Source organism: Phyllobates terribilis, unplaced genomic scaffold (assembly GCF_046119375.1).
Source record: "Phyllobates terribilis strain yellow unplaced genomic scaffold, ASM4611937v1 Scaffold_1__5_contigs__length_1240528914, whole genome shotgun sequence".
Lineage (NCBI taxonomy): Eukaryota > Metazoa > Chordata > Amphibia > Anura > Dendrobatidae > Phyllobates > Phyllobates terribilis.
In genome coordinates, this window is record NW_027362761.1 from 141,874,038 (window position 1) to 141,891,304 (window position 17,267).

Sequence of the window (17,267 nt, forward strand, 5' to 3'; positions counted from 1 at the left end):
AAAACAATACAAAGATATACCCAGGACCATTATATATCTAACGCTCCATCATAATCTCTGAGGCTTGTGAATGAATATGTAATATATATATATATATATATATATATATATATATATATATATATATATATATATATATATATATATATATATATATATGAGCACAGGGAGCAGGTTTACTCAGGATTTTGTACCTATGCATGTTTAAATACTAAAAACTGCAGTACTGCTGGATCCATATCTGACTGCTAGGTTTCAATTGACAGCTGAGGATTTGTGACTGGACCATGAATCAAAACGGCAGGCATTTATACCCCAGTGCCAGTGAGGATACATTGGGAATAACTTGGCAAAGGTAAAATTTTAATTATTTCCAACCCTACACTCCATCTATAAATTACATTGAGACATAGCTCTGTTGTAGCTTCCCCCCACTCCCTCCTTCTCTCTCTCCTGGAAACATTTATTTACATATCACAATTAACCAAAACATTTATGAGAACAATTTTCTAAACACATTTGTTCCATTGTAGTTTTCACTGTGACGGGTGAACAGCTTGGACAAACCAGTGGGTTTGCCGAGGATCTGTAAATAAGACTCGTTGACAGCAGATGACTTGCCCAGCAGACAGTGGGTTAATCCATGTCTGGATAATCGTATGGTTGCTGTCAATTACAGGCTTTTATACTTCAACATCGTTTTAAGGCATTACAAGCTTCAGATGCTGTAGGGAATTGGAGCTAAAATATGCATATATCATTAAGCGGCAAAAACACAACAAATATAGATGTATGGCATAATTATTTCTAGATACCCTAACCATTTACAGTTAGAACCATATTTCCATACAAATCATCACATAAATGCTACATTTATACACACCTTGGGAAAATAACCAAAAAACGTACCAAAGAATTAACATACTAACTGGTTACTAATGGTACATTTGTCATTCATTTTGTCATATTATGAGGTAAGAAAAAAGCATGCCTTTCATAAATCACAAATTAATCTAGAATGCTCGCTAACTAAATACACTGCTAATCATTTGTCACTCGCATGTTGGAAATTTTTCCTTGTAATAAGAAAAACCGCAAGCTGCTTTGTAAAATACTGCTGTTTCATTGGCGAATGGGGATGCTGCCTACTACATGATTTTAATGTAGGTGATGGTTATTTTATATATGCATGACTTAAAGGCTATGTACACATTTGCACTGATTTTTTCTATTGTTTGTTACGGCTCATTTTCTTTGTAAATGCAAGATTTAGCCACTTTCTAAATTGTCTTCTTTGACATTTTTCATCTAGCTAGCTAGTCTGCAAAACATTGCATAAATCTGTCAGAGCTTCCCTCTCAGTGTTAGAGATAACAGCAGTAAGGGGTTTTACCAAGCAGGTCAGAGAGAGAGGGAAAGGCATTTCAGTTATTAGTGAGGGAAGTTCATTCAGACATAAAGCCTAGGGAAGGAAAGCACTGGGTGCTTCATGCAGGGCTGTGGAGTCGGTATAAATGGAGCCCATTTTTGTGGAGTCGGTATAAAATGGACCAACTCCGACTCCTAAAATATATAATAAATTGGGTACAGTAGTTCAATGCAGTTTGTGGGGAATATTTTTTCATAAGAATTTGGGAAAGTTATGAAATGTCCTATAAATGTCTGTCCTATTCCCGATCTAAGGGTCTAGACTTTTAGCTGAGATTAATCTGTTCTTCAGTAAATTTATCACTTAAACATGAGCCATGTATGAGGGAGTTTGAGTCGGAGTCGGTGGCATGGAAATTGAGAAGTCGGAGGTTTGGCTTACCGACTCCACAGCCCTGGCTTCATGAACCGTAGGAAGGGAAGTCAGTACAAAAATGAAGCTGCCCTGATATGTGAGAACTAGTGAAGACAGCAGCATCCTGGACACACAAATCTCATATTCTACATGTATTACTGGGAGGGACACATCCACATGTGGATCTGAAACTAGGAGTAGGGGGATCTCAAAATGAATGAAGGAATGAAGATTGCAGACAGAAACCTAATACAACTTATCTATGATGTGTAAAAACAATTTTTCAATGTTGAAGGTGTCCATAGTCTTTAAATTAAAACAGGTATTGCAATTTGATCAAAAATTGTATGTTTTTCTTTCATATACTGTAGTCTAAAACATAAGTACCATAGTTATGCTTTTGAAAAACATTTTTCTGCCTTCCTTTGCTTTACGTGGATTTTGGGACAAATCTCAAATTCCAGGTGGCAAGTGCTCTACTTGCTCATTGTTTAACTTTTTGAGTTGATTTCCATTGACATCTCTGAAGGTTGTTATTTTGGACCAAACATAAATTAAATTGGCTCATCCGGTTGTCTAACTGCCTCCTAAATTCTATGATGTGGTTCCAATCTTGAGGTACGCTGTCAAGTCTTACCATTTGAAGCCTCTGAATTGTGGATTATGCATCTCCTGTGTCTTGCGACCTTTTATTGTTAAATCTGCCACTAGAGCCACTTCTTATGGCAAGACTGAGACAGCCATGATCGTCATAAAGGTAAGTGTTAACAAACTGGTAAGGGAAGAATCTCCACATTCATATTTGATGTGTTTGCAACAAGTTGCTCTACAGTGTACAAGGATAATTTAATATTAAGCAATGATATAAAAACAATAATTTATTCTGGATGTTTCATTGCACTGTATATTCTGATGTTCGGTATACTGTCGTTTAAGGTTGATAATACATGTATGGTTTCCATCCAGTATCTCGAATAGCACCATTTCATATGGTCTGTTATAATGATGCAGTACTTTATGCTCTAACTTCCTTGTTCTGTGTCACGTTCCGGGTGTCCTATAAGGAAATAGTACGGTACATTAATCTACTGTTCTCCTGAGCTGCTTGACCCAAATTCTAAACTTGAAATAATTACCTCAAACAACATCACCTTACCCTAGTGAAAACCAGAGACACCAGAAAAACTTTTCTTGTAGAGCTTTCTGTGACCACAATATAGCTTATCCCCTTAACGACACAGCCAATTGAAGTTTTTGCGTTTCAATTTTAGTTTTTAAGTTTTATTTTCTTCCTCCTCTTCTTCCAAAGGCCATTACTTTTATTTTTCTGTCAATGCAGCGTATGTGGGCGTCTCTTGTTTTGGGGATGAGAAGTAGTTTAGACTGATCCCATTCATTTCACCACATAAAATGGAAAAAAAATTCCAAGTGAGGTGAAATGATGAAAAAAAACCTCCAGAATAATTTTGAATTTTTATGATTATTTTAGTGACTTAAAACATTCTGAAATTTGGTTTGTGCCACCATTATTTCAAAACCCATGACATTTCTTGTTTTCCATTGATGCAGCTGTATGAAGTCTCGATTTTTGCATGGTAACCTGCAGTTTTTATTAAAGGGGTTGTCCAGTCAAAATCGATAAGTCTGCAGTCACTCTGTGTGCTGCAGGGATTGGCCGGTTTCTGACCCGGGATCTGAGGGTATGCTTGCGTTATGGGCGTGGCTTCACTCCATACACTTGTATTGAGCGAGGCCGCGCCCTGTCTAGTGATGCGGCCGGGTAGTGGGCATGGCCAACAAGTGTATGGAAGCGAGGCCGCGCCCACTGGCGGGGATTATGCATAACTCATACATATTCCTCCGGTCCTGGGTCAGAAATCGGCGAATCCCCGCAGCGCACAGTACGTGCGCTGGGGGAATTCATAAGTCTGCAGACTTATCGATTTGTACAGAACAACTCCTTTAATACAGTTTTGCAGTACATACAACATTTTGATCACTTTTAATTGCATTTTTTGGGGGAGGTGCGATGACAAAAAAAATGGCAATTCTTGTGTTTCAATTGTTTTTTTCCTCTTTACTGAATTTACCTTATGGGTTAAATAATGTTATATGTTGATAAATCCTTCTTTTACTGACAATAAAACCAAATATTTATTTTTTTAAATTTTTTTATTTTTGTGTTGGGGGAAAGGGTTGATTCAAGCTTTTTATATTTTTTTATTTAATATTTTTTTACATTTTTTTTTTTTTCAATTTTCACTTTATTTTTTAGTCCTCCTAGGGAATTTGGAACCTGCAATCATTTCATTGTTTGTACCATGTATTGCAATACTTTGGTATTACAGTATATAGTAAAAATCACAGTCTTCTATGAAGCCCTGCTAAACATGGCCTCAAACAATTTTTTTATTTAATATTTTTTTACTTTTTTTTTTTTTTCAATTTTCACTTTATTTTTTAGTCCTCCTAGGGAATTTGAAACCTGCAATCATTTCATTGTTTGTACCATGTATTGCAATACTTTGGTATTACAGTATATAGTAAAAATCAGTCTTCTATGAAGCCCTGCTAAACATGGCCTCAAACAATTTTTTTATTTAATATTTTTTTACATTTTTTTTTTTTTCAATTTTCACTTTATTTTTTAGTCCTCCTAGGGAATTTGGAACCTGCAATCATTTCATTGTTTGTACCATGTATTGCAATACTTTGGTATTACAGTATATAGTAAAAATCACAGTCTTCTATGAAGCCCTGCTAAACATGGCCTCAAACAATTTTTTTATTTAATATTTTTTTACATTTTTTTTTTTTTCAATTTTCACTTTATTTTTTAGTCCTCCTAGGGAATTTGGAACCTGCAATCATTTCATTGTTTGTACCATGTATTGCAATACTTTGGTATTACAGTATATAGTAAAAATCACAGTCTTCTATGAAGCCCTGCTAAACATGGCCTCAAACGGACCCTTAGCAGGTGCCCATCTGCCATGGCAAGCCATTGTCACACCATAATTGCTTCACAATAGAACAGAGACAGGTGTTAGCTCTTGAGCCCACTCCATATACCCGCACATGCTTCATGTTAGATATACTGTATACATCATGGAGCGTGAATGAGTTAATAGTTATCAAATAATGTAAGCAAATATTTGCCCCTGGTTTTCTTCCATATTCAAGGATATTTTTGCTGAATTGAAACATGCAGAGTAATACATATATATAATGTAATAGTAATAATAATATATTATATGTATACATATTACAGAGAGTATAGACAGTGTGTAGTTGTTTTAGCCATATCATTTATTCACAAAAAAACAAATAGTTTAAAAGAAAAATGGCATAACTTTTTTTAATAGCTTTTGAATGTTGCAAAAAAAAAAAAGACTTTCTAATATATACACATTTTTGTGTTTACTCTTCTCATGGTTCTTTCTTAATTTAAATTGTGCTAATTGCCATAAAATCGACCAACCATGCATGGACATATTGTCATGTAACCACCAATCGTAGGAGTAGAGAATAGTAATCTGTTATTGCCAATATATCAACTCCAGAGCAGTAAGGGTACCACCTGCAAAGCCTATTAGAAAACGCTGAAAAGAAAAGAATGAACATATTTATTTCTATGTAAAACAACTTGCTGTTCATATTTTCAGGCTTTTGAACATATTTTAACCGCTTCAGATTTATAAAAACGCCAAGCAGTTAAAAGAAGTGAGCTGACCATTCTTCTAACGTTTTCCACTCAGAAGACAGTTTTTACAAGACAAGTCAATGGGAAAGCTCAAAGACACCCAGAAGACGTCTTTTGAAGCATTTTGCCATTGTTTTCACTTTAACAATACATTAGCGGTTAGCAACCGGAATACAAAAGTAAAAAAGACATCACAAAAAAATGGGAAAATACCACTGATGGCAAAAACCATAGGAAGAACAGTCAGGAATGCCATTGTTTCCTGAAGCACTAGATGGGTTTGCCTGAGATTAAATGACGTCATGTGCACATACTCTAAAGCAGTAAAATGAAAGTGCCATTATTCTCTATTTACAATCGATTGAATAAAATCCATTGACCTAGCATAGCTGTCCCATTCATGTTCAAAGTCAGAATGAAGTTTTTCAGCATTATTTTTATTTGCACACCTAAATAGAATCAACATATTTTGCATGAAAACACATTTTTTTGTCTTCGTAATGAGTTTATTGAGTCCACTTATTTTTACTATTAGTGAAGACTTAAAACTCGGCAATCAACCATGCTTTTTTTCTTGTACAGCTTTCAATGCCCTATAAATATGGGTGAATATTTCATAGAAACAGCTCTCCCCCGAAAGTTTCTAGATCTTTTCCAAAGTGATGGTTTCCACATTGGTTAGGCCCCATGCTGCCATTGTACGAGAAATGGATCAGCAATCCATTAAAATTCCATTAGTTAATCTAATTTGAAACCTAATCTCTAAATTAGCCAGACCCCACACTTGAAGCATGTATAAGAGAAATAAGAAAGGGGGAAATAAGTTTATATTCAAGTCGTTAGGAGTAGTTGAAGCGTGAAGAAGGATGTTTGTTTTTTTTCCCCTTTTTTGTGTAGCTGTGATCACGTCTCAGGCTGTCTGGTAACCAGGAGAAACGAGACATGATGTAATTCCAGATTGAACTTGAACTTCAGGGACTTAGAATGTAGGGCAGTGGGAACAATGGACCATAGGAATCAATAATGTCCATTTAACAGACGACCATGTTGGGAACTCGGTGTTAACATTTATGGGAGAGAAACAGCAGGATCTGCTGTGTGACCAGAATGAGATGGTCCAGATACAAGATGTTGGAAGTAAAGAAAACAACTTTTTTTTTTGTTCTAGCAAATGTTTTCTTCTGTCCCTTTTACTTTGTGAGCGGCCTCAGTAGATTCCTGCAGGATTAAAATAAAAAAGTAAATTTCTCTCTGCGGTAAACCAGTTGCTTGCACTAAGCACTCTTTGTTCACTTAGGTATAACAAAGTTAATCTTAGGTTTCCTGTCGAGTGATTTTGGTAAAGACTGAAAGAAGGGAATCATATTGTGTAGCAACTCCCATGTGTTTTGTAGTGTACAAGGGGCATTGCAACCTTGTGTTCCAATCTAAATTGAGTTGTCTAGTTATCTAGGTGAAAAGAAGTGCAAGTTATCTACCCAAGTATCTTACCCAAGCTACAATATCATCATTTTGCTTGTTTTTTCTTCTCAATAGTTTATGTAATTTATTTTTGTAATGTAAAATATTTGTATGTACAAATGTCATTCATGGTCATATGCTATATATTTGAACTCAGATTATAGCGGATCTGTTGATTATGATATTACAGCTACAGGTTCATATACCTAATATTCAAAACCGATGAAAAATGCTTGTGCTAGGTGGTAACTAGAAAAAATTGTTGGATACATAGTTTGTAAGTGGATTGTATTTGAGGAGACCCCATGTGGGCAGTGATTGAGAGTCTGTTATGTGTGCATTCCATTCATACATGCAGTCTATCAGTAGGACGATCTCCCTTGACTATATTACAAAGTGTCTTTTTAGGGTCTTTGTAGTTGCCAAACAGCACATCACAAGCTAGTCTATAAGGTTAGAGTGAGTGAAAATGAAAGGAACCAAGACATTGCATAATTTTATTTTGAAATGCAGAGTGAATCTTGGGTTAGTAGCTGCAAACATTCTCATCATATTAAAAATATAAGGAAGTTAAGCCTCGTTTAAGGAAGGTGACGACTCTCCTGTGTAAATAAATGGCCCACTGATCAGCTATCTTTCTTACCTGTGATAAAACTGTGGAGAACAAAGTTAGAGTGTGTGCACACAACGTCCTTTTCAGGTTGGTATGCTCCATAAAACTGCCTGTAAAAGTGCTAAAGAAAGTTCCCAAGAATGAACATGTGCACTGCAATGTAAAAACTTGCTCTGCATATGCTCCACCCATTAAGCTTCTTTTAACCATTCCAAAACCGTAGCAGTTAAAAGAAGTGACCTGACCATTTTTCAGGCAACTTTTTCTTGGAAGCTCCTTCCTATTTTACTAAAGTAGAAAAAAAACGCTGGAGGCTTTCCTCCACGAAAAACAACAAAGAAGATGACATAAAAGACATTTTAGGAAAAACCAAACCTTATGAGTACCCCGGCGTCTAAAAAAAAAAGTCGTGTGCACATACCCTTGAAGGCAAAAGCAAAATGTTAGAAGGCTGTTATCCACTGTTTGCACATTTACTTCAGAACAAGTCTCTATGATAAAAACTGCCAATTGCTTAAAATCACTGGGAGGATCTCTGGATCACTGAAGTCCTAGCTGTATGACCCCCAGGGATCAGTAAGATATTCCATATCTGATGGATAGCGGATAACTTTCGAACTTTGGGACTCCTCTTTAAGCCCATCTTATTTCACCAGTGCACTTACCATATTCAGAATTAGGGAAGAGTCACTCGGACGAGGATTGTATTATTATGCAGCTGTCACATTTGGTTCTAGAGAGTCGACAGCCAGTCCAAGCATTGCGTTGCTATCCTCATCCACCTTATACGGCGTCTGACTCTTCCCTTACAAGTTTTTTAGTTGGCTTCATTTTAATGTGCTTTCATGACCCTAATGCTAAATAGCCTGCTGATTATTTCATAAAGCACAATGACACCATATTTATTATCAATTATTAGTTTTAACAATTTCAATGAAAACTGTTTACAGAGCATCTTAATATATGCAACACAATTGGTGCACAGTGTTACATTGTAAACCATGTTTTTCCTCCATCACTAATAGATTTAGCATTCACAATAAAGGGGTTGTCCACTATTAGGACAATTCCTTCTGGAACTAAATGTTTGGCCCTGATAAAATAACCTATACTCACCTCTCGTGCTGGCACCATTCCACGATTTCGGCACTTGCAGTCCTGGGTCTCTAGTTGCGGTGGAATGACACATGGTGTCCGGCGCTCAATCAGCGATGGCGCCACTCTCCCCGCCTTCGTATGAAATTGAACATTAAGAAGTGGAAGATCAGCTGCAGCCCGGACTTCCTCTTCATGTTCCAAACGTATGAAGGTAGGGACAGTGAGGCCAGCGCTAATTGGCCTCCGGGCACCACGTGTCATTCCACTACACTAGAGTCCTGGGACCGCGAGTGCCGCCCCACTGGAAGGGCGCCAGCACGGGAGGTGAGTATAGGTTTTTTATTTTGTTTTATCAGGGCCAAACATTTAGTTCAAGAAGGGATTGTCCTATTACTGGACAACCCCTTTAAGCTCAGTTCAATTAGAAATGAAATACTGAAATCATGCTGTAATTCACACATGGTTCAGCTAAGAAGAATAATAAATTGCCCCATCTGAATCTGGTCTACTAAACTAACTAGGAAGGCATAATATGCTAGTAGAAACTTGACTCTTCTTGATTCTTCAGGATGGAATTGAGATCCTTGTAGCAACTTAAGTTCAGATCCGCGTGTTCGGTGCTATTTGACTGCAATACTGTGAAAACCCTTTGTTTCATTGATTGCTCTGTTTTATTGATCAATAATACTCGTGAACAATAAAGTCTAAGTAATTATGTTTGTCTTGTTTGGCTTCTCTTTTGCAGTCCTGGTACCTGGGCTAGTTTGGTTCCTTTTCAAGTATCAAACAGGACATCAATCCTGCCAAGCAATGTCCAAAACTATGGACTAAACATAATTGGAGAACCCTTTCTTCAAGCAGAGACAAGCAATTGAAATAAGTGAAACAGGAAAAAGGAAGAAAGGACATGTGGAAAAAAAAAAAAAAACACGAAAGAGAAGATATACTGACCAGCATTTGCAGCACTTACAATCACTGATTCCTTTAACCTTTTTAGTACTTGCAGGACCTGTGAAGCAATGCAAGATATTACTTTTCAGGATTTTGGAGCACAGAAGGGGTTAAGGCGGAAACAGTCGTGACCCTGAAAGAGTGGCTAATATATTTCACGGATGGTAGAATGCAACTAGCCTTTGTTATCTGATGTCCGCTGGGAGATAGGCACTCTTTCTACACGACAATATATTTTATATGACTTTTCTAGATGCCTTAATAATTGCATGATAAGCTAGTCCTGTTTGGTTTTAGTCTTCTTGTTGTTTACGCATGGGAACACTACTCCCATCTCTCACAAAAGAAAGGCTGTGATGCAGCAAATGTGCTGCAAAAAAAAGATAGGCCCCAAGGCCACCGCCACCATGGATCTTTTACATAGAACAATTGTCATACAGCATGTGGAAAGCAAACATTAGATGACCTTCAATCATTAATATCAGGAAGAGACGTAACTACAAGAATCCCTGCTATACACCTTGCTTGTTTTTGGCTACTTGTCAGCAGAGTTATGTCCATCAGATTATTGCTGAAATCAATTGCCTTTGTACATTTACAGAAATCCCACAATAATCAATTGAACAAAATGGGATGTAATGCCCAAAAAAATTAAATTAGAGGCAAGTGCTATTAATTATTTAACGGGGCATAATTACAGTTAGTCCTCTTGCCCTCTGACTCTAAACTGTAGGGCTTGTAAAGCTACAACCTGCACAGTGCCAGACAATGCCTATGATTTTCCATGTGGTCACCTCTGGCACTGACAGGAAAAAAACAATTATTTAATTCCCTCAATGTATGAGGAGTAATTATTATTATTTTTTTTTTTAAAGAAAAGAAAATAGGATAAAAAGCGACAAATCAGGATTCTGATCTATTGAGAAGAAACAATTCTTAGCACTTATATTGGTTAGGCCACCACTAAGGGGCCAAATATTTTATTTATTTATAAATATTGGTTGGATTGGGTAAATGGGACGGACTTCAGCACTAGAAAGGCAGAGTATGTAGACATACCCATACAGTTCAAGCTGTCGGTCTTCATCGGATACAGAAAAGACGGATGCCATGCCTTCCAGCTGAAAGGTGCATAGTGGTGTCAGTATGTCGCTCTAAAAACACTAATCCTTGCTTTGAAATGTAATTTTGCATGGCCTAAAGAATTATGCCTCTTTATCTTACAAAGTAAAAAGTAGTAGAAGTACACTTTCCAGTAATTCTAATTTGCACGAAAATATAACGTCCACATTACGTGCCTTGCCTTGAATTTAAAAAGAAAAAAAGTGACATCACAGAACTTGTTTTGCTGCATTTATTATTATCATTTTAAATCTTTACCATTTTTATGACAAAAAAAAATATTTTGTACTCCACAGGGGAAAGATAAATTATGTGACATCCTGGATTTTTTAAACAGTTAGTTATACCTTCTCACATTTATAAAGCATATCATGGCTCTGTATAATTGCCGCTTAAAAAAAGAAATAGTAATCAACCAGCAATATTTTCAGTATTTTGGTGTTTTTCTATTAACCTTTCATGTTTTTCATCTTCCAGTTAATGTGGGGAAGGAGGGAGGACGGGCAGGAAAGGGGTAAAAATTTTTACAAATTATGCAATACCACGTTTTGCCTATGTAGGTAGTGCTTTTAGCAGTATTTGGTTATTTTAGGTAATTTCGCAGATAAAGAAAAAACATAAAAAAAGAAGAAAAAAAAGAATTTAATGTATGCTTTTTTTTTCAATTGACCAAAGTGGGTACTGCTATTTTTGCAGTGTGATGAGGTCCTTTTGTGTACTGACAAGGAGAGGGAATTTTGTTTTATATATATGCGTATAAATATATATATAAATATATATTAAGGGTGGGCGCTAGGAAAAATGGAAGTTTAAGCTCTTTAGAAGACTGCTGCACAGCAGAAAGCCCATATGGAGTGGCCATGACTGCAAAGCGACCCATTTTTATCTACTGTAATTAAAAAATTATATACATTTGACGTCGGAAAAAGAACTAGTTTTACCTAATTAACTTGACCTAACAGAATTATTATATACCCTTGAAATACTGGAATGCATCATTAAACTTGAAATTTTTCACTGTAGCCTCAAGTGGCCTGGACCACAGGGTTTCAACAAAAACTATTTTAATGAATGCAAAAGTCACATAAGTTAAGAATACCGCTTTGCACTTAAATTGCAGTTCTTTCCACTTATTGTTTTCTATTGACTATCCAGCCTTAATATTTGTAAGGAGTAGGAGTACTTCTATAAATCGTGCTATATATGAATACATTTACATACACAAGTGCTTAAAAGTCTACCTTCCTCTCATAACCACTAGAACGGTGCGACACTGCATTGCCTTCTTTGAGAAGCTCTGCTTATATGCTGTTGATGAGATCTCATGTAATGAAACCTACATGAGTATTATTCTGCACAATTCTTCCAGAGCGATTGTCCTCCGCATTATTTTGTCAAGCATATCCCGATTACCCCTTTATGAAAGATTCATCAGGGTTCCTTAAGCAGTGACCCGGCACAGACAGCAGTTAATTTTAATTGATGACAGTCATTGATCACTTTACAAGGCAAAGGACAACTGGCCGGCGAATGTTCTCTATTTAATATGATTTTACTCACCTCCCAGTGTGAATGCACTCATCAGTTAAGTACTCATAAGTGAAACATGGCAGCAGAACTGTGGAACCCTGGTGACCACATCCTCATACAATTACATTTATTATTGTTCTCACTGCCAATCTCCTAATGAATAGATATGACTGGGATTATGTGGCTACTCTATTTGATTCACCCACTCAGGCAGATCACAAAAATGCTCAATAGCACAGCAGGAAAACTAATGCAAACATGAACTTGTGCAAACCACTACAATGATAATTATCCTTATATCAACATGCTCATTAATCTCCTCTTTATTAGGGCTAGTTGTCAAGGACAATCAATACTTCAAGGGAAAACGGCTGTATTTGTATATTTGCACTTTCACGAAACTTAAAGGAAGTTTTAGGTATAATTATTCTCTTCTAATGAGGCACACAAAAATTGCAGAATGTCTGCTAAATATATTCATTTATGATATTGCAGATTGCCTGTCTACTCTACTACCATCTTTTTGGTGTGATTTCTTAACAAGTGTTATATTACAATTTGGGGGTATTTATTAAATCCTTAATTTGTATACCATCACAAGTTTTTGTATATATTTTTGCATTAGTAAACCCTAAATTTGCTATGGTCTATACTTTCTACTTCTCCACCACAGAAAGCTTAAGATGTCTCTGGAGGGGTATTATATAATGCCTGTTGAGAAATCCTGCTCTCCATGTAAAAAAAGGTTTATTTCAATTTGGTCTGTAATTTAGACAAAAAAAATCTGCTCTAAAAGTCAGACAGCAGTCCTTCCTTCCCCATTGATAAGATTTTACCATTACCACACATTTAATCATCCTTTGTGCACTGTTCTGTTTCTTATTTAATTGCTTTGCAGTCTTGGCCTCTTGGTGTTGCCCCTGAAGTGTGTTTCCCCCTAGAGTGACATGAACATTTTAAGGCTTAGTTTCTGAAAGGGAATAAAAACAGTGAAGGAAACTGTATATAGACATGGCAAAAAAGGAAATCCTAAATTATAGCAATATAGTTATGGGGTAAAGTTCAGATGGGCAGCTTGAAAAAAAAATATGTGAACGAATCTGTGAAGCTGTAAGTAGCGAGAAGTGAGGGTCTTTGTAATGAACCTTGCCGACAGTTATTTGTACACTGTATAGTTTTGTTATGATTTTTGTTGAATTACACGTGCCCTCATTTGTAAAGCTACCTTTTTAGCATTTGCAATGGGAATATATTTTGTTTCCATTTTTAAAGTAAACAAGAATATTGCTTGTATGGGAACTGGACTTGGGTTAAAACTCTCCGGATCCTTAATTTATGTATTTGAAAAGTAATAATAATTAAAAAAAATAGTGCTGTCCATGTTAGGGTTTGTTTCAGAGTTACCTACACTTAAAAAGTGGAGGTTGCTAATCATTTAAGAAAAAAAATGTAAATGGAGAAAAGTTATATTTTATGAAGGTTATTTTGTTGTATTTAGTATTTGAAAAGTTGGTTTTTGGAGCATTTCAGAATGTTGGAAGCATCACTGTCTTAGTACATATGTGACTGTCCTCTAGTAAAATGCATTATGTGATTGTGAATACATGTTGGTATTTAAGAACGGGGTGCACACAGCACTCCAAAAAAAGCCTAGAATTTAGAGCAGTACTCTTCAAGTCACACATGACCATGTCCTCAGGGAGCATAAATTTTGGATTTGCAACTTGTAGCTTCACAAGGACTTAATGGAAATAGATTGCATAGGATGTATTCATCAGTTATACTATCCATTTTTCTTTTCTTTGTACGAAACTATGGTTGGTGAAGACAAAAGCCAGATGGGGCGCCCTATTACGTTGATGGATAAGGGAAGAAATATATGACCTTCCACATTTAGCCCACCAGGAGTCACTTACATACATTTAAAGTGTTTTCTGAGATTAAAAAGCCTGTAGAAATGATCCCATATGCTTTGTACAGTATTTTTGGTTAATGAAAGCTCTATGATGTTGTTTGGAGTTAGGCCCCAAGCATAGTTTACATGTTCCTGTCAAGGTCTTTTGTTGACATTAACCGGCTGCATGCTTCACGGACATTCATTTTTTTATTTCATAGTAAGATATTTAAACATGCAGACTAAGCAGCAGGTTTGGTTGAGCACATTAATACTTCATTTGAATTGAAGGATCTACGAGCTTTGTCCTTCAGAATTGCACTTTCTGCTAGTTTCCCTGTATTTTGCCCTATTCCACAACCTTATTGTGTAGGCATGTGTAAGCAGTTCATTTGGAACGTAAAATGAGCAACTGTCTTTTCCCCTTCGCAATGACCTTTCAATGAAATAAATTGCCATGACAATTATTTGTATTGTTTCCACGCCACAACTCTGTCAGTCACATTTTGATACTTAAAAGGGGGTCAAAAGAACTAGCTGGAGACGGTCAATTTTTACATATTTTGTTGCAATTGATTTCCTTCAATGGTTGTAAGTAGTTATTTCTATGATATAAAGGGTTCAATAGTTATTACTCTTTAGAAATATCTGTGTGTTGCAGTTCAAATGTATGTTGAATTTGTGAAATATTGAGCTTCAGTGCTACTTGCTGACTACACTTTCTTTGTTGTTCACCTAGTAAAAGAATGACGGACAACTTTGAAAGCAGAGTCACCTGGTTACACTAAAGCTAGTGTTTGTAGTACTTTATTTTTGACAGAATGGTTTTGAAAAACTGCTACAGGGACTGATGTGGCAAATGTATCTCTTTATGCAGAAGGATGTTTTCGTGTTTTTTTTTTTTTTAAAGAAGTATGGCTTATTATGCATTTTTCATTGAGGGCATTGAAGTTGCACGGACTGATAAAATGTTGATGCAAAACGAGAAAGAATAAAACCAGCAAAATGTTTACCAAAAACTCAAAATAAGTTAGCAGTGCCTGTTCAATTTCACAGTCTCACTGTTGAGTTCAGTTGTAAATATGTTTCAAAATCTCTTCTTCACAGATAAATAATAATAATTAAAAAAAAAAATACACCATGTAGAATGTGAGGGGGTAACTCAATCCCAGGCCCGGGTTTCTGAAAAAAATTGACATCTGATGAGATGTTCTTTATTGAACTGTTTCTTTGTGCTTGTCTTATAGGACTTCTACGAAGCCTGGGAAAAGGTTACCCCCATATCAATGATATTTCTCTGAGAACAACCTTTTTGTAGGACTGTGTGTTTCTTTAGATACATTTAGTACAACTGTAGGTGACTAGTAGTCAGTTTATTGCTTGCTAGCTACACACCAGGGTTGATCCATTTTAAAACTTTTGGCACATCTTGTACCATTTTACTCCTCTCCATAGAACATGTATGCATGTTTTCCAAATGATATTACCTTTTCAAATTATTTGTATAGTCAGGATGTATTTGTCGTTATCATTGGTACTCAACTTTAGTCTTTTAATCAGCCAACCACCTTACATAATCAACTACATTACACTTCAAATTGTCTCCATCGTTTTGTAATTTTTTACCACCATTGCAAACCTTTGGGATAGACTTACTGAAGAGTAGGCAAACCAGCTTTTATGTACATAGCATTCACACCTGTGGAATGCCTAGTCATTCTGTTTTAAAGGGGTTTCCACTACTGAACAATTGCTACACAACTGCTTAAGTGCCCCACTTAGCTTGAAAAAAAACTATCTACTTAACCTCTCAGTCTGGTACTCCTCCTGCAATGTTGCCTCTGAAATTATGTCACGAGAATGATGAAGCCAATCAGCAGACACTGATTGGCTGCAGCACTCACAGTTCTTTCAGATGGAAAAATTCCGTCTTGAAGTATGAAGGCTGCAGCCCATCAGTGTCCACTGATAGGTCGCAGGGCTGACATGACATAAAAGTGTAGTGCGACCGCATGGAATTGCAGCCTGGCACCCTTCCGTTAGGTAATTATATGTTTTTGTTTGTTATGTGGGGCGCTTAAGCAGTTAAGAAGGGATTGTCCACTAATGGACAACAGCTTTAATGTTTATTACATGAAACAGAACAGAATTTCATGTTCCTTGTTGAAGCTGTTATCTTTCTAGTAAAATTCATCCATGTCCATTTTCAGGATGTTTGTCTGATACCAGATTCTTATTCTTGCCCAATACTTAATATTTTACATTGCCAGCAGCTAAATTTACACTACTACATCCAATTTAACCCATTGTTATTAGTAAATCTATCCCAACATTTTGCTGACCTCTAGCATAACCAGAATGTTGTTACTGGAATGAGATTGACAACTTGAAAAATGTGTGATTCCAGCTACGGTTGAGTATCACTGGGTTAGATGTATCTGAACTTTCGGGTCTCTAGGACAAGGCTGAGCCTGCAAACAATATGAGTTTAACATGTCATGAGTTGGAATAATTAAGCTTTTTTTTTGGGTGGTAATTTCATTGCAAGCAACAAATGAGCTCCAATTTGCCATAAGTTTTAAACTGGTGTAAATCAAGCTTGACTTAATGTGATTGTTACTGTTATATCCAGCCTATACTGCTAGCAGCTGCTCATACTGCAGTCAATTACTGGAAGCGGATATATTTCCTATGCAAAAAACTGTTTAAACAATAAAATGAGCTATGCTACAGACGCTCTTTTCTGTGTTTTTATTCCATTTAACTTTTCAGGCATTCTTCAAGGTGAAATGACTACAGTTACCAATAAGTGCTCACTCTCTACTATACGACATTGGTAAGGGCACTGAGTGTTCAATAACCAGGTCACAATCTGAAAGACAGTGTTAAAGTTTTTTTCCATGAATACACTTCTCAATCTCATTGGCTTGTTGTACATACAATTAATGAAATTGGCTATACTCGCCACCCAATGCGGCATCTTTTGGCCACTTTTCTGACAGGCTGCATTGGCGAATCCAGGACTACAGCGCACAAGATTTCTGCAGCCAAGGACACAGACAGAAAAGGGCCCCTGTGCAAGAACAATATATGGGCCCTTTGCAGCCCAAGA

At 36.4% G+C, this 17,267-nt stretch overlaps 1 protein-coding gene across 9 annotated transcripts in view; it reads left to right on the top strand.

Annotated features, from left to right (window-relative positions):
* Positions 1 to 16,887, top strand: part of NFIB (nuclear factor I B) — a 542,788-nt gene extending 525,901 nt beyond the window's left edge. For 8 of the 9 annotated variants that reach the window (XM_073667928.1, XM_073667974.1, XM_073667965.1 and 5 more), the window contains 2 exons: positions 267 to 355; positions 9,404 to 16,887. In XM_073667928.1, coding sequence (XP_073524029.1) covers positions 267 to 355; positions 9,404 to 9,533 — 219 coding nt within the window. In that variant the 3' untranslated portion in view covers positions 9,534 to 16,887. The remainder of the gene's footprint in view (positions 1 to 266; positions 356 to 9,403) is intronic. The other variant, XM_073668004.1, reaches the window with a different exon arrangement.
* The last annotated feature ends 380 nt before the right edge of the window (positions 16,888 to 17,267 follow it).